We start from the raw sequence: 21,856 nt of genomic DNA on the forward strand, positions 1-21,856 counted from the left end.
CTCTCTCCCATCCAACCTTGAAATAGAATCAGGTAAATTGCATGTTTTGCTTTTCTATAGCTGATGTGCACATGGTGAGATGTTTATTTTTATGTGTATAATAAAAGCTGGGTCTGAATAAGCTGATGGGGCTTTAGGGGGGAAAGGGGGCTGAGGCATGTGGAGGTGTCCAGAGGAGCAGCGGGGGAGCGGTAGAGGAGTAAATTGAGAAATCAGCAAACCCAGGAAGTTTGGATTAGTGCTTTTTAGAGGGTGTAGAGTTGAAAGTAGCTTCTCTGTGACAAAGCCTCTGCTTCCATGTGGTGACACACTCGACAAAGCCACAGGTCATGCTGTGCCAGAACTGATGCAATCAACAGCAACAAAAGAGACAGAGAGAGAGATAGAAAGGCTAGACAGGGGAACCTGGGTAAATCAAAGGTAAAGTGGTGCACTCATCTATGTTACTGTCTCAGTATTGCGTTAGTCTCATTGTGGTTATAGTACAGCATGTGTTCAATCTTGTGGTTTTTGGAAGGAACCAGAGGAATACTGTGGTTTTCAGATAAAAGGTCTTGTCTTGATTCAGTGACATTTACTTACATGTCCTTACAATACCCAAATACATTGAGAATGTGGTGTTGTAGAAAATGAGTTGTAGCCATGTTTGACAGCTTATGCTTTTCCTTGTTGATGAGATGTTTTTCTCCCTAGAAAAGACTTGAATATCAAAGACAAAATTAGTGGAGCATGGTGTGAGGTGAAGTAAAGGCTCACGGAGGTGTGTTTGTGTATGTTTTCTTGTCTCCAAGTTGGCTCAATTGGCTCCTTGTATTAGCATACTATCTGAGTTATGATTCTTTGTGCGAATTATCAAGCCATGTACCACAGATGTAGGATATTAATTTGAGCCAGTTTGCTACAACAGGTAAATAATCCTATAGAGAGAGGAAATGTGAATTATTATGGCGATTATAATGAATGGATTAATGGAATGGAAAATCAACTGAGAGAGAGAGAGAGAGAGAGAGAGAGAGAGACCTGCATGCTTGCGGTTCGGCACTGCATTGGTGGGCAATGAACCAAACATTTGTTTTTAATTGGGAAAAGAATTGGATTTAGGTTTGAATTAGTTCTCACTGGCTACAATAACTATAGTTACTATGGTGTGCATTGGAATAAGACAAGTCATTTGGATTATTCAAAGACTAATAATTGGTTGACTTCTGTTATGTTTAGAAAATGAAATGTATGAAGGAGTATGACTTTTGAAAGCTCCGTTCTCAGTTTATTCTCAAGCTGTCGCTATGGTGACAGCCAATGAGGAAGTAATTAAACATAGAAATTAAATTAGAATGTTGTGCATCAGAAAAAGAGTCACTCAAAGAATCATTGATCAAACGTGACGCTATTTACGGTGACAGAGAATGTGTGCATCCTTTTCCAGTTTATTAAGGATCTTGTGCAAGTGATTATGTAAACAAGGAGAGAATTACAACTAAGTTGGTCTGTCTATAAACACAGTTGTGTGTTCTAAGATTTTGAAGCTTCACGACCATGGAGAGTGCACTCAAGGAAGTTGATAGTGACATCATACGAGCAGCTCAATCGGAGCAATGAGATATTATGAGGGGTTATCAAATAGTACGCTTTCTTTCTCTCTCTCTCTCCCTCCCTCCCTCCACTTACACCTTCCTTCCTCTCTCTCTCACTGTATGTGTTAACAACAGCAAATGATGCACATTCTGAGTAAGATAAAACCTCTCAAGGCTACCAATGAGTGTGCAGAGTAATGGTGTGTACCCAATTCACCCATTCAAAGTCTGAATGTGTCATACAAACACAATCCCACAGAAAACAGCGTGCACACACATACACACACACACACACACACACACACACACACACACACACACACACACACAGAGGCCGAAGACACAAGGACCAGTGAACGGAGAGACAGAAAATGAGCAGAAGATACCCCACATTGAGCCTCTGTAGGAAATTAAATAGAAGTGTGACTGTACATGATAAAGAGGACGAGGAATATTGATGTTTCCACATTGCTCACATAACACCAGAACACAAATACTGTATGCTAAGGTGTGAGCGTTTAAACAAAATTGGGATCCTTAACGTTAAGAAATATCCCTAACCGTAGATGCAGAAAGTAAACCGCATAGTGGGTCAATTTCCGAAACAACTAAGAGCGTTGAAGTGCGAGGCTCAACTTCTCTGCTGATTTGTTGCACTGGCAACCACGCTGTGAACAGTGTGAGGTGAATCTGTGCACATGCGCAGATACTGTGTGTGCCTGGTGGCCAACCTGCCTATACTGGGCCCCTCCCCTCTCTTAGTAATAGTAGTACAGGTGCAATGCGGACATCAGCACAGCTGCATTGTGAATTCACATTATTTTTTTTATTTTTTTTATTTTCCTCCCCAATTTCGTGACATCCAATTGGTAGTTTAGTCTTGTCCCATCGCTGCAACTCCCGTACAGACTCGGGAGAGGTGAAGGTCAAGAGCCACGCATTCTCCGAAACACGATCCTGCCAAGCCGAAACATCACCCTGGGGCGGCAGGTAGCCTAGTGGTGAAAGCGTTGTGCCAGTAACTGAAAGGATGCTGGATCGAATCCCTGAGCTGACAAGGTACAAATCTGTCTTTCTGCCCCTGAACAAGGCACAGTAAATAAGAGGATGAGGAACATTGTTCTTGCATGACTTGCCTAGTTAAATAAAGGAACAATAAAAAAAAGCCACACTGCTCGCTTAACCCGGAAGCCGGCTGCACCAATGTGTTGGAGGAAACACTGGCGACTGAATCTGCATGCACCCAGTCCACCACAAGGACATCCCGGCCAAGGACATCCCGGCCAAGGACATCCCGGCCAGTCAAACCCTAGCCAAGCCCGGACGATGCTTCACCGCTTTATGGGTCTCCCGGTCGCAGCCGGCTGTGACACAGCCTGGGATTGAACCCAGGTCTGTAGTGATACCAATGCGATGCAGCACCGCTGCGCCACTTGGGAGGCCCAAATTCATGTGGAATTGCATACATTTTTCTTGTGTATGTGTGTGAAAGATGGCCCTTTAAACATTAAGAAAATGGTTCCATTTGTTACATACCTAGTAAAGTGACAAAATCCTACTAAGTAGTAGAAGTACCTGTATGTTTCTTCTTTTACCACTATAGAATGAAAGAGTGAGTACCCAGTGTGCTTCAACCTGGTGAGAAAAGGTCCTAAACTGGGGGTACTGTGTTGTTATAAAATATATCTGTGTTGCTATGAAGTATAATCGTTATATTTACCATGCTGTTATGTCTCTTCAGATAGCATTGAGGACTACATTCAGACCACCACATCCAACGTGGAGTCAGCCAATCAGGAGCTAGCAAAGGCCAGCCATCACCAGGTGCAGTAGTATCCTCATTTCATTGTCCAGGTTCAGTGATGTGGGTGTGTGTGTGCATATGTGTATGTCTGTGTGTGTGTCTGTGTACTTACAGGCGGGTGTGCGGTCAGGCGTTTATGTCAACTACATGCAGTTCCTGTATATTGTCATGTCTGTGTATTGCTGGTACTGACATTACATTTTAATAGAGATTTTCAGGTGTCATGCTGATACACATCTATTTACAGGATCAGTAGGACAAACATGATTTCAAATAGCAGGGTTTGCTATTTCATACTACTTTATTGCGTTCATTATGATGCTGTGGAAATAACAATAAAGATCACATTTTCATGTCATATTTTATCAGCTTTTGCCGTTAGCTAAATTAATTGGTCTGATGGAAACAGTAAAATGTTAGCCTGGAGTCTAATAGGAAAATCAAACAAATATACCAACACTGAACTCCAATTCCATAAACAACTGTTTCTTCCACCAAGATAATGATTATGAGGTTTCAATTTCATTGTACAACTTTATTGACTAAGAACGGAAATACATTAGTAATGTGCATCAGACGGTAGACTGCAATGAAGTATTACTTGGTTATGATTTCTTTCTGATTTCTTTTGAGTGAGTCTCATTTCCATTTGGTAGCACATTCACAAAATGCCCAAGGTTATTATTTTTTTTCATTTTCCTTGTGTATATTGACTAGTAATTGTATGTCATACTTTTCCCCCCTGTCACCCTTGCTTGGATTATATCACAGTAGAGCTTAGAAGTCAGTGTTGGTAGCATAGGGCTGTAGCGTGTAGCCCTCTGGCTATCCTAAATTATATATTGACAAAAGTGTCATTGGGTTAATAAAAAGGTAACCTTTTCTGTTACTAGTAGTAGATAGCTTCACAACACCCCGCACAGTGAGGTTTTATGACCCTGATACTCTGTCTGCAAACACACACACACACACACACACACACACACACACACACACACACACACACACACACACACACACACACACACACACGTCATTTAGCGACTTACAGTTAATTCATCTAAAGATAGCTAGGTACGGCAACCCCATATATCAGTCATACAGTAGTAAGTACATTTTCTTCTCAATAAAGTAGCTATCAGCGATGTCAGTGCTAGTAGGGGGGTACATGGGAGAACTTGAACACCAGGCGGGCTGCTGTGTTCTGGATAAGATGCAAGGGTTTGATGGCACAAGCGGCGAACCCAGTCAACAGCAAGTTGCAATAATCCAGATGGGAGATGACAAGTGCCTTGATTAGGACGTACGCCACTACCTGTGTGACGTAGGATCGTACTCTACGGATATAGTAGAACTGAGCCCTGGGGGACACCAGTAGTGAGAGAACATTGTGCAGACACAGATCCTCACCACATCACTTGGTAAGAGCAGCCTGCCAGGTAGCATGCAATCCAAGAGTGTGCAAAGCCTGAAATTCCCAGCCCTGAGAGGGTGGAGAGGAGGATATGATGGTTCATCATCTCGAAGGCAGCGGATAGATCTAGGAGGATGAGAACAGAGGAGAGAGAGTCAGCTTTGGCAGTGCGGAGAGCCTCTATGACACAGAGGAGAGCAGTGTGAGTGACCCGTCTTGAAGCCTGACTGGTTAGTGTCAAGAAAATCATTTTGAGAGAGCTAGCAAGAGAGTTGGTCAGAGACACCATGGTGAAGTGTCTTGGAAAGAAAATAAATAAGGGATACCGGACTGTAGTTTTTGACGTCAGAGGTATAGTGTTGGTTTCCTGTGTTAAAGGTGCCGAGGCCAGTGGTCAGGAATGGGAGAAGGATATGGAGGAGGGAATGGGGTTGAGCAGGCAGGATTTCATCTGGAGAAAGAGGTCAAGGCTTAGTGTAGTTCTGTGTGAGTGGGACAAGTGGACTAAATAGACGGAGTAAATGAGGAGCGGATGTCATCAACATTCTTTTCTAAGTGGTTGACCAAGTCGTTCGCAGAGAAGGGGGGGGGTGGAAGTTTAAGGTGGGAGGAGAAGGTTGAAAATAATTTCCTAGAGGTAGAGGCAGAAGCTTGAAATTGAGAGTGATTGAAAGTGGCTTTAGCCGCGGATACAGAGGAAGAGAAGGTATAGAGGATGGAGTGAAAGGATAATAGGTCCTCCGGAAGTTTAGTTTTCCTCCTTTTTTGCTCAGATGCCCGCAGCCCTGTTCTGTAAGCTCGCAGTGAGTCATTCAGCCACGGAGCAGGAGGGGAGGGCCGAGCTGGCAGGGAGGAAAGGAGACGGTGAGAGTCATAGGATGTGGAAAGCGAGGAGAGTAGGGTCATAGAAGCAGAGTCAGGAGACAGGAGTGAGAAGGATTTAGCAGAAGGGAGAGATGGCAGGATAGAAGAGGAGAGAGTAGAACAGGGTTCCCCAACTGGTGGCCCGCAGGCCAAATCTGTCCCGCCAGCAATATTATTTAGCCCCCCAAACCCCCCACCCCCCCCAAAAAAATTATTAATATTATTGCCATTTAAAAAGCAATATAACAAAAATAAAATCAATAGGAGGTGAACAGCACCTTGTGCTGAAAATATTGTAGTTCATTTCAACAATAATCTTAATTTGACTTTACAAATAAAAAGAAGGTTTAATTGGAGTCTATTTCTTCCAAGCCTAGGGCTATTTAAAATAACTTTGCCTACCTCAGCTAGTTATGAGGCTTAACAGCATCTTTCACAATGAAAAAATGTATGTGGGATGTTTTTTATTAGGCCTATTTACAATTGCAACTGGCCAAAACGGTAACATCCTAAACAAAACAATAATTTAAAGAAAAAGGTTGATGTCTGTATCTGAATGTCTGTATTGGTATAGCCTGCTCTTGTAACAACAGAACACACAGAAAATATTGTCAGCTTGAGACCTAAATATCCCTGGATAAGCACTCAAAATAATGTTTGTATTTACTAATTCAAGTCATATAGGCCACTAAGTTACTTACTCAATGGGAAAAGTTGCATATCCTCTTGGACACGATCTTGTGGATGTCGCGTAAAATGGATGTGATTTTGATGCGCAGGCAGTCCTACTCATTCAAACACTTTTTTTGGTTACTGCAGCATTCCACATGTGTTATTTGATAGTTTTGATGTCTTCACTATTATTCTACAATGTAGAAAATAGTAAAAAATAAAGAAAATCTACTCATTAAAGTGTTTTTCTAAAACTTTTGACTGGTAGTGTATGTGAAAACCAGTTCCAGTCACTGCGTTCATCGAGGAAAATGAGGACACACAGGTGTAGGTCGAACCAAACATTGTTGGCACATAAAATGCAAGTTTCTTTATTGTGCATGCCACACAAAACACACAAGGACTCGGCACCCCTGAGTGCATCCCTGAGATGGCTCGATGTCTGGAATTCAATCAGCTCAGTTTGAATTGGAGCCTCATCCAGCAAGGGTATCGTTTTCTTAGCAAGGGAGGAGAATTCTCCACCTGGGCGGACTGTGAGAGGATCACGTACAAACACAATGATATCCTTGGGCATGCTGTAGTCTTCAAATCTTGTGGAGAAGTTGTCTGGTCCCTCTGCCTGCCGTTCTTCAGTGTGCTGAAGTGCATTAGCCTTCCAGATGACAAGTCCAAATCTAACAACTCAAACTTCCTAGTAAAGGCCTCAAGTTTTTCCACCGTGTCCACCACTGTTTTCTCTCTTCCTTGTAACTGCAGATTTAACCCATTTAAGTGGCAGAATTCATTATGTTATGGTCACTGAGTTTATTATGTACTGATCAGATGTGTTAAACATTTTGTTTAATTTGTAGTGTGGGCAAATTCATTTTGCTAATATTATATACTAATTATGTTCTAGTCCCCCAGCTATTAGCTCGGAAAAGCTAGTTGACGAACGATGGAGTAGAGGGAGACAGAGAGCGAAGATTGCGACCACATAACCTTCTGGGTAGGGTTGGAAGAAAGGGACACAAAAAAGGAAACAAAGTAGTTATTAGAGACCTGGAGGGGGATTGCAGTGAGATCAGTAGGCGAACAGCATCTAGTAAAGTTGAGGTCAAGCGAATTGCATGCCTTGTGAGTGGGGGCGGGGACTGGGAAAGACTGAGGTCAAAAGAACAGGAGGTTTAACTTGTTATGGCTGCAATCCCGATATCGGGATAAGTGTCATCAACCACTGCTGAATAGCATAGCACTACATTCAATAAATATTACTACAAATATTTATATTCATGAAATCACAAGTGCAATATAGGAAAACACAGTTTAGCCTTTTGGTAATCCACCTGTCATGTCAGATTTTGAAATTATGCTTTTCAGTGAAAGCAATCCAAGCGTTTGTGTAAGTTTATCGATCGCACTACAAAACATTAAGTACACTTAGCATCAGGAAGCTTGGTCATGAAAATCAGAAAAGCAATCAAATTAAGCGTTTACCTTTGATGATCTTCGGATGTTTTCACTCACGAGACTCCCAGTTACACAACAAATGTTCCGTTTGTTCCATAAAGATGATTTTTATATCCAAAATACCTCCGTTTGTTTGTCGCGTTATGTTCAGATATCCACAGGAAAGAGCGTTCACGACAACGCAGACGAAAATTCCAAAAAGTTTCCATAATGTCCACAGAAAATGTTTTTTATAATCAAACCTCAGGTTGTTTTTAAAATATATAATCGATAATAGATCAACCGCAAATGTCTTTCATAGTAGGAGAGGGGAAAACAATGGCTGTCCAAATTCTGTTGCGCGAGCAGAACTCATGTGACCACTTGACGCAATGTTATCGTTCTGGCTCATTTTTCAAAATAAAAGCCTGAAACTATGTCTGAAGACTGTTGACACCTTGATGAAGCAATAAGAAAAAGAATATGGTTCATATCCCTTTAAATCCAGCAAAGGGAGGCTATGGAACATGGAGTTTTCAAAATAGAAGCCACTTCCTGTTTTGATTTTCGCCTGCAATATCAGTTCTGTTATACTCACAGACAATATTTTGACAGTTTTGGAAACTTTAGTGTTTTCTATCCAATACGAATAATAATATGCATATATTAGCAACTGAGACTGAGGAGCTGGCCGTTTACAATGGTCACCTTTTCATCCAAGCTACTCAATACTGCCCCTGCAGCCATAAAAAGTTAAAGAAATTAATCGAAGGCAGACGTCGGAAGGTTGAAGTTGCCCAGTACACTGAGTGGTGAGCCACCATCAGGAAATGAACCTATCAAGATGTCAGCCTCATTGAGGAGCTCTCCAAGGGCACCTGGTGGGCGATAGATGACAATGTTAAGCTTGAGTGGACAAGTGACAGTGACAGCATGGAATTAAAATGAGGACATGGACAGGTGAGTGAGGGAATGAGTAGCCCCTGTGACATCACCGTGATGACCAGATGCTCTCAGACTATGAGAGAACACATAGTCAGATGAAGAGAGAGCAGCTGGAGTAGCAGTGTTCTCTGGGGTGATCCATATCTCTGTCAGGGCCAGCATAGGCTGAGATGAACTTGTCGTTCTTGGCTGCAGATTGGCAGTTCCAAATGCTGCCGGCGACCAGGAAGTCCACATGGGTTGTGCGCACAGTTTACACTTAAAAGGTGGGGAGCATCTGTAAAACCTACACTGAGAGGAGCGAACAGGTATAGAAAACACACACATAGTTGACAAAGCTACAATAGAGAAAAATGAGATCATCTGAAAATAACTAGGTAAGATACTCAAGTATGAGACTTCCTCTCTTTCCTTCATCAAGCAACTCCGCAGAACAACTCCGCAGAACCGTCTTTGTTTCAGCGATAAAACCGCTGACAGAGCTGCCGCTGAAAAAAGAGGGGAGACTGAAGTACTAACACCAATTGCTAATTGCCCAACAGAGGTGAAGCCACTCCCCCTCCAGTACAGCCGCGGATTACAAAATAACAACAATCACAAATTGCCCTGCCCCTTAATCCTGGTTGATGTGTCAACAATCAGCTGCAAGTTATGAGCAGTCAGCAGTTCACACACCAAGTAGGCTACTGGGAAGACGGGGCCATCTACTTTAAGTGCTGTCTATCTATCAAAAAGACAGCAACAGATTAAGACAAAAAGTCAAATTATCACTCCTGGAGATAGCAGGAGTCCTCTATCTACAGATTGAAGCACATACACACACATAGGCACACATGCATAAACACACACACATTTGAGCTGATGTGCTGTTTCATACTTTTTCAGTTTACTGTACTTTATTTTATATCTATGGTATGAATATCACTGTCCTACTTAGTGATTTGTTGTCAACAGCAGCCGACCCTTTTCCTAAATCATTATCTCTCTAATGGCATTTCTTTGACTTTTCCTCTCTCTCATATCTACTACCGTACACACACATAGACATGCAATGTCAGGGATTTATCCGCTTGTTTCAGAGAGGTGCTTTTATGCATTTATTTTATTGGATGGATCTAACAACACCTGAATAACTTACACAGTTACTCTTCCTGAATAACTTACACAGTTATTATTCCTGAATAACTTACACAATTACTCTTATATGGGTAGTTTATTTAAAGTATAATAGAATATTGAGCATGTACACCATAAGAAATACCCTGCTGTTGAAAAAAGGTCCCATATTACTGTAATATATCCCAAAAACCAATACCATAGTTGTTTAGGGTCAGGACACTCTTCACAGATCTATGCTGGCATTTCTATTTTTCTGTTGGATTACTAAAGTATATAGAAACCATATTACTTTCCCCCCCAAAGTTTTGTGAGAGTTGCTCTCCTTCCTACAGGCTTCTTTTTCTCTGTTTCGTGCTGTTCCTATTGCTGCTCTACAAGTGAGCGAATGAGTGAGCAAGTGAGCGTGTGAGTGAGCAAGTGAGCGAGTGGGTGAGCAAATGAGCGAGTGCACACAGCTTTCCCATTAATTGTCATTTCATTATCTCAAGGAGAGCTGAGCCGTGACCAAGCTCACGTAGAGCAATTTAGCTCTCCGCCAATCCACGCGGCTGTTTCTAGTCTAGAGGAAGAGAGAAACACTGTGCAGGGGGCAATATAAAGAGTGGTAGGGAGGAAAAGAGATTGAAGGAGAGAAACGAGAGAAAGAGAGAGACTGTTGAGGAGGGAGATATACAGAGAGTGGGAGAGTGAATGAGAGAGAGAAGATGAGTAGGAGAGAGTAGGAGAGCAAGAAAGAGACTGTAGAGGAGAAGGGAAAGATACAGAGAGCGAAAAAGAGAGAGAGAGAGAGACACACACACACACACACACACACACACACACACACATACACGCACACACAGAGAGACATACAAATGGCAGAAAGTCAAGGGCACAGTTCCATGAACTCAGTCAAACAGCACCAATGGTCAATTAAAAGGGGATGACATTTTAGTCCATGGCCCACCATGTCAGAAGGCTTTACACTGAAAATAAATTGAATCTATAATCCATTAGCCTCAGGCAGATTACTCCTCTCACATGAAGACTCCTCAAGCTACAACACTGATGTTGTGTCTCAGCCCCATCCATGTCCAACAGCCTGAGATGAACTGTGATTGTTCATTACTGTGTAACGATACTATTATATTATACAGCCTCCATGTCGCTAGTGAAACATAGCTGTTTTATTATGTGTTGAATGATGGTTTAATATAGACTCATTCAAACACACTTCTGTTAGTGTTGCATTTAATTTCAAATGTCTGTCGGCCATTAGATTAAGTTGATTATGGGGAATGTGTTTGTAATGATTTACGAATGAGCAAACTCAATATGCATAATGATTAATTGAAAGGCAATGACTCACTTGATTGGTGGTTACCATAATTACATCATAGGACGTCACAGTCTCTGTTTGAAACCCGTCAGCCGCCTTTGTGGAAATGTATCTCCTCTTGTGATCAATATGACATACTTCCACTATCATGCTAATTCAGATGGTTTGTTTTTGGAGCTCCTGGTGTTATCATATTGCTGGAGACAGGGAGGGAAGGAAGGAAGGAGGAAGGGAAGTTGGGAGCGAGAGAGAGAGAAATGCAGACTATTTTATGCCTGACAGATAGAAGACAGAGAAACACTGAAGACGGGCAGGGGCACACTAGGGTTGGGCGGTGTCCAGATGTTCATATCGTCATACCATCATTCTCTCACCCCGGGATTTATGGCATTACCTGTTTAGTACACAAGGGAGCATCAAAAGCCCACTGGGTGTTTGCATAATGCTAACCAAATTAGCACAAGTAATAGCAAATTTTCATGGAAGCTCCTAGCTACATATGCTAACTAGTGCAAACAATAATAAACTAATTGCATCAACAGGCAATCCAGATCATAAAGTTATAAATATATAGGAAGGAGCTACTGAATGTCATGTTTGGGGAGTTTGGACCTTTACAAGCGAATGTGAACGAGAGACATCGTGCAAATGCTGTACTGGCTCTCCAGTGTGGAGTCTGAAGTGGCTCGGGCAATGGGCCTACCTGCTCTGCTTGGAGAAGAGGGGTAGGAGCAGACTGATGGGCCAAGAACTGAGAGTAGAAAAAACACAAGGAAATAAAGATTGAAGTGGCAGCTGTACAAATAACTCATCCAAATGGCTTTGACTTCTCAAACATGGCAGACAGCTAAAATAATATGATGCTCTGTCACCTTATTAATTCAGCAACTTACTTAGATAGTAAGCTAAACTAGGGTCGTGTTAATGCAGTTTTTCATGCAGTAAAAAATATAAGAAGCATAATAAATATCTTGCTTTGTTTTTTATACACAGATCGAAAACAAATGTGCTTCAGATGAGAATTATTTTTTCCAGTAAAATGCAAAATTATACGAATAAAGCTAAAGATTAGGAAACGTAGCTGGCTTCATACTTTCTATGACATTAGAAACATGATGGCCATGCATCGTTTTTGCTTTTTCATTGTAAGCTTGTTTACTTGTGTGGCTGCTAGCCAAATAGTGTTGCACTTCTGTTGTCAACTGATGAAAATGAAGCAATTTTATGCCGAATGTGTTGCGCTAATGATGATCACTCTATTGAAGAAAAAAAAAACACTGACTTTCAATATAAAATGTGACCCCTGTCAATACACAGCTGTTTACAAACAAACACGTGACTGGCTCAACTGTGCTGGGGAACTAAGTAAGCTTCATAATGTCAAATAATGTGACAGGTGAAATAAGAACACAATCTACTTCATCTCCTAACACACTGCACAAGTTGACTGCAGGTATTTACTTAAAAAATAGCTACAAATATTATAATGTATTGAAAACTTCAAATAAATAGTTTCAGTAGTTTTGGCGGTATTGAAAGACCATCCAGTGGCCATTTCTAAATACCCCGGTATACAGAATAAACAGGAGGCTGAATAAATTTGGCTTGGCTGATAGGACCCTCACAAACTTCTACAGATGCACCATTGTGAGCATCCTGTCGGGCTGTACCGCCGCCTGGAACGGCAACTGCACCTTCCGCAACCGCAAGGCTCTCCAGAGGGTAGTGCGGTCAGCCCAACGCATCACCAGTGGCACACTGCCTACCCTCCAGTACATCTACAGCACACTTTGACCCTGGAAGGCCTTGAAGATCACCAAGGACTTCAACCACCCAAGCAACGGCCTGTTCTCCCCCTACCATCTAGAAGGCGGAGACAGTACAAGTGCATCAATGCTGGGACCGAGAGACTGAAAAAAACGCTTCTACCTTGCCTCCGCCCAGTACCCTGCCCTGAACATTAGTCACTGTCACCAGCCAGCTACCACTCGGTACTCTACCCTGCACCTTGGAGACTGCTGCCCTATGTACATAGTCATTGAACACTGGTCACTTGAATAATGTTTCCATACTGTTTTACCCACTTCATATGTATATACTGTATTCTAGTCAAGGCTCATCCTATATAACTACTGCTGTACACACCTTTTCTATTCATATACTGTCCATAATGCCTATACACACCATCAGGTAATATACACTGTGTACAAAACAAAACATTGACATAAACTGACCGGGTGAATCCAGGTGAGTATGATCCCTTATTGATGTCACTTGTTAAATCCACTTCAATCAGTTTAGAAGAAGGGGAGGAGACAGGTTAAAGAAGGATTTTTAAGCCATGAGACAATTGAGACATGGATTGTGTATGTGTGCCATTCAGAGGGTGAATTTCAGTACCATTGAACGGAGTATGGTAGTAGGTGCCAGGCGCACTGGTTTGAGTGTGTCAAGAACTGCAAAGCGGCTGGGTTTTTCACGCTCAAAAGTTTCCCATGTGTATCAAGAATGGTCCACCATCCAAGGGACATCCAGCCAACTTGACACAACTGTGGGAAGCATTGGAGTCAACATGGGCCAGCATCCCTGTGGAATGCTTTCGAACACCTTGTAGTGTCCATGCCCCAACGAATTGAGGCTGTTCTGAGGGCAAAATTGGGGTGCAACTCAATGTCCGGAACGTGTTCCTACTGTTTTGTACGCTCAGTGTATATATTCCGCCCTCTGACATTGCTTGTTCTAATATGTCTATATTTATGAATTAATACATTTGTATTTTATTTGCATGTATTGTTTTGTATTCTTACGTATTACTGCACTTTTGAAGCTAGGAACATAAGAATTTCACTACACCCGCGATAACATAATACAGTATGTGTACGTGACCAATACAGTTTGATTTGATACAAGGTCAACACACACTAAAACATCCACAGAGTAAATATCTCTGGGCAGACAGACAGTCAACAGACGTATCTATTGGTGCTTTTAGTCTAGAGCAGGAAAGAAGGTGTAGCCGGTCTGTCCTTTATATAGTTATTTGACAACATTCATTTCCCCAGAAGGTCAGTTCTCCACTTGAACAACAATTCAACATCCTCCCCGTCTCTATCCATCCGTGAAAACTTCAGAATTGGAGTTGAAACAAAATTATACTTGGTGCTTTAAAACTTTAGATTATATGATTCTGACTAGGGAAATATGCTCTTTACATATTCATGTAACGTACATCCCATGTGTTTGTCTTCCAAAATAAGCCATTTCATAGACACAGATACATGAGAAACACAGACACAGATACATGAGAAACACAGACACAGATACATGAGAAACAAAGACACAGATACATGAGAAACACAGACACAGATACATGAGAAACACAGACACAGATACATGAGAAACACAGACACAGATACATGAGAAACAAAGACACAGATACATGAGAAACACAGACACAGATACATGATAAACACAGACACAGATACATGAGAAACACAGACACAGATACATGAGAAACACAGACACAGATACATGAGAAACACAGACACAGATACATGAGAAACACAGACAAAGATACATGAGAAACAAAGACTCAGATACATAAGAAACACAGACACAGATACATGAGAAACACAGACACAGATACATGAGAAACACAGACACAGATACATGAGAAACACAGACAAAGATACATGAGAAACACAGACAAAGATACATGAGAAACAAATACACAGATACATAAGAAAAATAGACACAGATACATAAGAAACACAGACACAGATACATAAGAAACACAGACACAGATACATAAGAAACACAGACACAGACACATGAGAAACACAGACACAGATACATGAGAAACACAGACACAGATACATGAGAAACACAGACACAGATACATGAGAAACACAGACACAGATACATGAGAAACACAGACAAAGATACATGAGAAACACAGACACAGATACATGAGAAACACAGACACAGATACATGAGAAACACAGACACAGATACATGAGAAACACAGACACAGATACATGAGAAACACAGACACAGATACATGAGAAACACAGACACAGATACATGAGAAACACAGACACAGATACATGAGAAACATAGACACAGATACATAAGAAACACAGACACAGATACATAAGAAACACAGACACAGATACATAAGAAACACAGACACAGATACATGAGAAACATAGACACAGATACATAAGAAACACAGACACAGATACATAAGAAACACAGACACAGATACATAAGAAACACAGACACAGATACATAAGAAACACAGACACAGATACATAAGAAACACAGACACAGATACATGAGAAACAAAGACACAGATACATGAGAAACACAGACACAGATACATGAGAAACAAAGACACAGATACATAAGAAAAATAGACACAGATACATAAGAAACACAGACACAGATACATAAGAAACACAGACACAGATACATGAGAAACACAGACACAGATACATGAGAAACACAGACACAGATACATAAGAAACACAGACACAGATACATAAGAAACACAGACACAGATACATAAGAAACACAGACACAGATGCATGAGAAACACAGACACATGAGAAACACAGACAGAATACCAGAGTGCAGCTGGGCTAAATGTAGTGGTGCTGTCTGAGATGATGCATGGACAGGGACAGGGACGGGGACAGGGACAGTTAGAGGTTTGTGGTGCTGTCCGAGACAATGCAGGGACAGGGACAGGGAGAGGTTTGTGATGCTGTCTGAGACGATGCAGGGACAGGGAGAGGTTTGTGGTGCTGTCTGAGGCGATGCAGGGACAGGGATGAGGACAGGGAGAGGGAGAGGTTTGTGGTGCTGTCTGAGGCAATGCAGGGACAGGGATGAGGACAGGGAGAGGGAGAGGTTTGTGCTGCTGTCTGAGGCAATGCAGGGACAGGAATGAGGACAGGGAGAGGTTTGTGGTGCTGTCTGAGGCGATGCAGGGACAGGGATGAGGACAGGGAGAGGTTTGTGGTGCTGTCTGAGGCGATGCAGGGACAGGGATGAGGACAGGGAGAGGGAGAGGTTTGTGGTGCTGTCTGAGGCGATGCAGGGACAGGGATGAGGACAGGGAGAGGTTTGTGGTGCTGTCTGAGGCAATGCAGGGACAGGGATGAGGACAGGGAGAGGTTTGTGCTGCTGTCTGAGGCAATGCAGGGACAGGGATGAGGACAGGGAGAGGGAGAGGTTTGTGGTGCTGTCTGAGGCAATGCAGGGACAGGGATGAGGACAGGAAGAGGTTTGTGCTGCTGTCTGAGGTGATACAGGGATGAGGACAGGGAGAGGTTTGTGGTGCTGTCTGAGGCGATGCAGGGACAGGGATGAGGACAGGGAGAGGGAGAGGTTTGTGGTGCTGTCTGAGATGATGCAGGGACAGGGGTGAGGAAAGGGAGAGGTTTGTGCTGCTGTCTGAGGCGATGCAGGGACAGGGATGAGGACAGGGAGAGGTTTGTGCTGCTGTCTGAGGCGATGCAGGGACAGGGATGAGGACAGGGAGAGGTTTGTGGTGCTGTCTGAGGCGATGCAGGGACAGGGATGAGGACAGGGAGAGGTTTGTGGTGCTGTCTGAGGCGATGCAGGGACAGGGATGAGAACAGGGGGTAGGTTTGTGGTGCTGTCTGAGGCGATGCATGGACAGGGATGAGAACAGGGGGTAGGTTTGTGGTGCTGTCTGTGGCAATGCAGGGACAGGGATGAGGACAGGGAGAGGGAGAGGTTTGTGGTGCTGTCTGAGGCGATGCAGGGACAGGGATGAGGACAGGGAGAGGTTTATGGTGCTGTCTGAGGCAATGCAGGGACCGGGATGAGGACAGGGAGAGGTTTGTGGTGCTGTCTGAGGCAATGCAGGGACAGGGATGAGGACAGGGAGAGGTTTGTGGTGCTGTCTGAGGCGATGCAGGGACAGGGGTGAGGACAGGGAGAGGTTTGTGCTGCTGTCTGAGATGATGCAGGGACAGGGATGAGGAAAGGGAGAGGTTTGTGCTGCTGTCTGAGGCGATGCAGGGACAGGGATGAGGACAGGGGTAGGTTTGTGGTGCTATCTGAGGCGATGCATGGGCAGGGACAGGGACGGGGACAGGGACAGTTAGAGGTTTGTGGTGCTGTCCGAGACAATGCAGGGACAGGGACAGGGAGAGGTTTGTGCTGCTTTCTGAGACGATGCAGGGACAGGGATGAGGACAGGGAGAGGGAGAGGTTTGTGGTGCTGTCTGAGGCAATGCAGGGACAGGGATGAGGACAGGGAGAGGGAGAGGTTTGTGCTGCTGTCTGAGGCAATGCAGGGACAGGAATGAGGACAGGGAGAGGTTTGTGGTGCTGTCTGAGGCGATGCAGGGACAGGGATGAGGACAGGGAGAGGTTTGTGGTGCTGTCTGAGGCGATGCAGGGACAGGGATGAGGACAGGGAGAGGGAGAGGTTTGTGGTGCTGTCTGAGGCGATGCAGGGACAGGGATGAGGACAGGGAGAGGTTTGTGGTGCTGTCTGAGGCAATGCAGGGACAGGGATGAGGACAGGGAGAGGTTTGTGCTGCTGTCTGAGGCAATGCAGGGACAGGGATGAGGACAGGGAGAGGGAGAGGTTTGTGGTGCTGTCTGAGGCAATGCAGGGACAGGGATGAGGACAGGAAGAGGTTTGTGCTGCTGTCTGAGGTGATACAGGGATGAGGACAGGGAGAGGTTTGTGGTGCTGTCTGAGGCGATGCAGGGACAGGGATGAGGACAGGGAGAGGTTTGTGGTGCTGTCTGAGATGATGCAGGGACAGGGGTGAGGACAGGGAGAGGTTTGTGCTGCTGTCTGAGGCGATGCAGGGACAGGGATGAGGACAGGGAGAGGTTTGTGCTGCTGTCTGAGGCGATGCAGGGACAGGGATGAGGACAGGGAGAGGTTTGTGGTGCTGTCTGAGGCGATGCAGGGACAGGGATGAGGACAGGGAGAGGTTTGTGGTGCTGTCTGAGGCGATGCAGGGACAGGGATGAGAACAGGGGGTAGGTTTGTGGTGCTGTCTGAGGCGATGCATGGACAGGGATGAGAACAGGGGGTAGGTTTGTGGTGCTGTCTGAGGCGATGCATGGACAGGGACAGGGACGGGGACAGGGACAGTTAGAGGTTTGTGGTGCTGTCCGAGACAATGCAGGGACAGGGACAGGGAGAGGTTTGTGCTGCTGTCTGAGACGATGCAGGGACAGGGAGAGGTTTGTGGTTCTGTCTGAGGCGATGCAGGGACAGGGATGAGGGCAGGGAGAGGTTTGTGGTGCTGTCTGTGGCAATGCAGGGACAGGGATGAGGACAGGGAGAGGGAGAGGTTTGTGGTGCTGTCTGAGGCGATGCAGGGACAGGGATGAGGACAGGGAGAGGTTCATGGTGCTGTCTGAGGCAATGCAGGGACCGGGATGAGGACAGGGAGAGGTTTGTGGTGCTGTCTGAGGCAATGCAGGGACAGGGATGAGGACAGGGAGAGGTTTGTGGTGCTGTCTGAGGCGATGCAGGGACAGGGGTGAGGACAGGGAGAGGTTTGTGCTGCTGTCTGAGATGATGCAGGGACAGGGATGAGGAAAGGGAGAGGTTTGTGCTGCTGTCTGAGGCGATGCAGGGACAGGGATGAGGACAGGGGTAGGTTTGTGGTGCTGTCTGAGGCGATGCATGGGCAGGGACAGGGACGGGGACAGGGACAGTTAGAGGTTTGTGGTGCTGTCCGAGACAATGCAGGGACAGGGACAGGGAGAGGTTTGTGCTGCTTTCTGAGACGATGCAGGGACAGGGAGAGGTTGGTGGTGCTGTCTTAGGCGATGCAGGGACAGGGATGAGGACAGGGAGAGGTTTGTGGTGCTGTCTGAGGCAATGCAGGGACAGGGATGAGGAAAGGGAGAGGGAGAGGTTTGTGGTGCTGTCTGAGGCGATGCAGGGACAGGGATGAGGACAGGGAGAGGTTTGTGGTGCTGTCTGAGGCAATGCAGGGACAGGGAGAGGTTTGTGCTGCTGTCTGAGGCGATGCAGGGACAGGGATGAGGACAGGGAGAGGTTTGTGTTGCTGTCTGAGGCGATGCAGGGACAGGGATGAGGACAGGGGTAGCTTTGTGGTGCTGTCTGAGGCGATGCAGGGACAGGGATGAGGACAGGGAGAGGTGTGTGGTGCTGTCTGAGGCAATGCAGGGACAGGGATGAGGACAGGGAGAGGTTTGTGGTGCTCTCTGAGGCAAAGCAGGGACAGGGATGGGGACAGGGACAGGGAGAGATTTGTGGTGCTGTCTGAGGCGATGCAGGGACAGGGATGAGGACAGGGAGAGGTTTGTGGTGCTGTCTGAGGCGATGCAGGGACAGGGATGAGGACAGGGAGAGGTTTGTGGTGCTGTCTGAGGCGATGCAGGGACAGGGATGAGGACAGGGAGAGGTTTGTGCTGCTGTCTGAGGCGATGCAGGGACAGGGATGAGGACAGAGAGAGGTTTGTGGTGCTCTCTGAGGCGATGCAGGGACAGGGATGAGGACAGGGAGAGGTTTGTGCTGCTGTCTGAGGCGATGCAGGGACAGGGATGAGGACAGAGAGAGGTTTGTGGTGCTCTCTGAGGCGATGCAGGGACAGGGATGAGGACAGGGAGAGGTTTGTGCTGCTGTCTGAGGCGATGCAGGGACAGGGATGAGGACAGAGAGAGGTTTGTGGTGCTCTCTGAGGCGATGCAGGGACAGGGACAGGGACAGGGAGAGGTTTGTGGTGCTGTCTGTGGCAATGCAGGGACAGGGATGAGGACAGGGAGAGGGAGAGGTTTGTGGTGCTGTCTGAGGCGATGCAGGGACAGGGATGAGGACAGGGAGAGGTTTATGGTGCTGTCTGAGGCAATGCAGGGACCGGGATGAGGACAGGGAGAGGTTTGTGGTGCTGTCTGAGGCAATGCAGGGACAGGGATGAGGACAGGGAGAGGTTTGTGGTGCTGTCTGAGGCGATGCAGGGACAGGGGTGAGGACAGGGAGAGGTTTGTGCTGCTGTCTGAGATGATGCAGGGACAGGGATGAGGAAAGGGAGAGGTTTGTGCTGCTGTCTGAGGCGATGCAGGGACAGGGATGAGGACAGGGGTAGGTTTGTGGTGCTGTCTGAGGCGATGCATGGGCAGGGACAGGGACGGGGACAGGGACAGTTAGAGGTTTGTGGTGCTGTCCGAGACAATGCAGGGACAGGGACAGGGAGAGGTTTGTGCTGCTTTCTGAGACGATGCAGGGACAGGGAGAGGTTGGTGGTGCTGTCTTAGGCGATGCAGGGACAGGGATGAGGACAGGGAGAGGTTTGTGGTGCTGTCTGAGGCAATGCAGGGACAGGGATGAGGAAAGGGAGAGGGAGAGGTTTGTGGTGCTGTCTGAGGCGATGCAGGGACAGGGATGAGGACAGGGAGAGGTTTGTGGTGCTGTCTGAGGCAATGCAGGGACAGGGAGAGGTTTGTGCTGCTGTCTGAGGCGATGCAGGGACAGGGATGAGGACAGGGAGAGGTTTGTGTTGCTGTCTGAGGCGATGCAGGGACAGGGATGAGGACAGGGGTAGCTTTGTGGTGCTGTCTGAGGCGATGCAGGGACAGGGATGAGGACAGGGAGAGGTGTGTGGTGCTGTCTGAGGCAATGCAGGGACAGGGATGAGGACAGGGAGAGGTTTGTGGTGCTCTCTGAGGCAAAGCAGGGACAGGGATGGGGACAGGGACAGGGAGAGATTTGTGGTGCTGTCTGAGGCGATGCAGGGACAGGGATGAGGACAGGGAGAGGTTTGTGGTGCTGTCTGAGGCGATGCAGGGACAGGGATGAGGACAGGGAGAGGTTTGTGGTGCTGTCTGAGGCGATGCAGGGACAGGGATGAGGACAGGGAGAGGTTTGTGCTGCTGTCTGAGGCGATGCAGGGACAGGGATGAGGACAGAGAGAGGTTTGTGGTGCTCTCTGAGGCGATGCAGGGACAGGGATGAGGACAGGGAGAGGTTTGTGCTGCTGTCTGAGGCGATGCAGGGACAGGGATGAGGACAGAGAGAGGTTTGTGGTGCTCTCTGAGGCGATGCAGGGACAGGGATGAGGACAGGGAGAGGTTTGTGCTGCTGTCTGAGGCGATGCAGGGACAGGGATGAGGACAGAGAGAGGTTTGTGGTGCTCTCTGAGGCGATGCAGGGACAGGGACAGGGAGAGGTTTGTGCTGCTGTCTGAGGCGATGCATGGACAGGGATGAGGACAGGGAGAGGTTTGTGGTGCTGTCTGAGGCAATACAGGGATGGGGACAGGGTTGAGGACAGGGAGAGGTTTGTGGTGCTGTCTGAGATGATGCAGGGACAGGGATGAGGACAGGGAGAGGTTTGTGCTGCTGTCTGAGGCAATACAGGGATGAGGACAGGGAGAGGTTTGTGCTGCTGTCTGAGGCAATCCAGGGATGGGGACAGGGTTGAGCACAGGGAGAGGTTTGTGGTGCTCTCTGAGATGATGCAGGGACAGGGATGAGGACAGGGAGACGTTTGTGCTGCTGTCTGAGATGATGCAGGGACAGGGATGAGGAAAGGGAGAGGTTTGTGCTGCTGTCTGAGATGATGCAGGGACAGGGATGAGGAAAGGGAGAGGTTTGTGGTGCTTTCTGAGGCAATACAGGGATGGGGACAGGGACGGGGACAGGGACAGGGAGAGGTTTGTGGTGCTGTCTGAGGCAATACAGG

General features: G+C 46.1%; 1 protein-coding gene across 1 annotated transcript in view; it reads left to right on the forward strand.

Annotated features, from left to right (window-relative positions):
• The window catches only part of tsnare1 (T-SNARE Domain Containing 1), a 143,475-nt gene that overhangs the window by 76,094 nt on the left and 45,525 nt on the right, over positions 1–21,856 (forward strand). Inside the window, exon 10 of the mRNA XM_036943565.1 lies at positions 3,316–3,398. Coding sequence (XP_036799460.1) covers positions 3,316–3,398 — 83 coding nt within the window. The remainder of the gene's footprint in view (positions 1–3,315; positions 3,399–21,856) is intronic.

Source organism: Oncorhynchus mykiss, chromosome 2 (assembly GCF_013265735.2).
Source record: "Oncorhynchus mykiss isolate Arlee chromosome 2, USDA_OmykA_1.1, whole genome shotgun sequence".
Classification (NCBI taxonomy): Eukaryota; Metazoa; Chordata; class Actinopteri; order Salmoniformes; family Salmonidae; genus Oncorhynchus; species Oncorhynchus mykiss.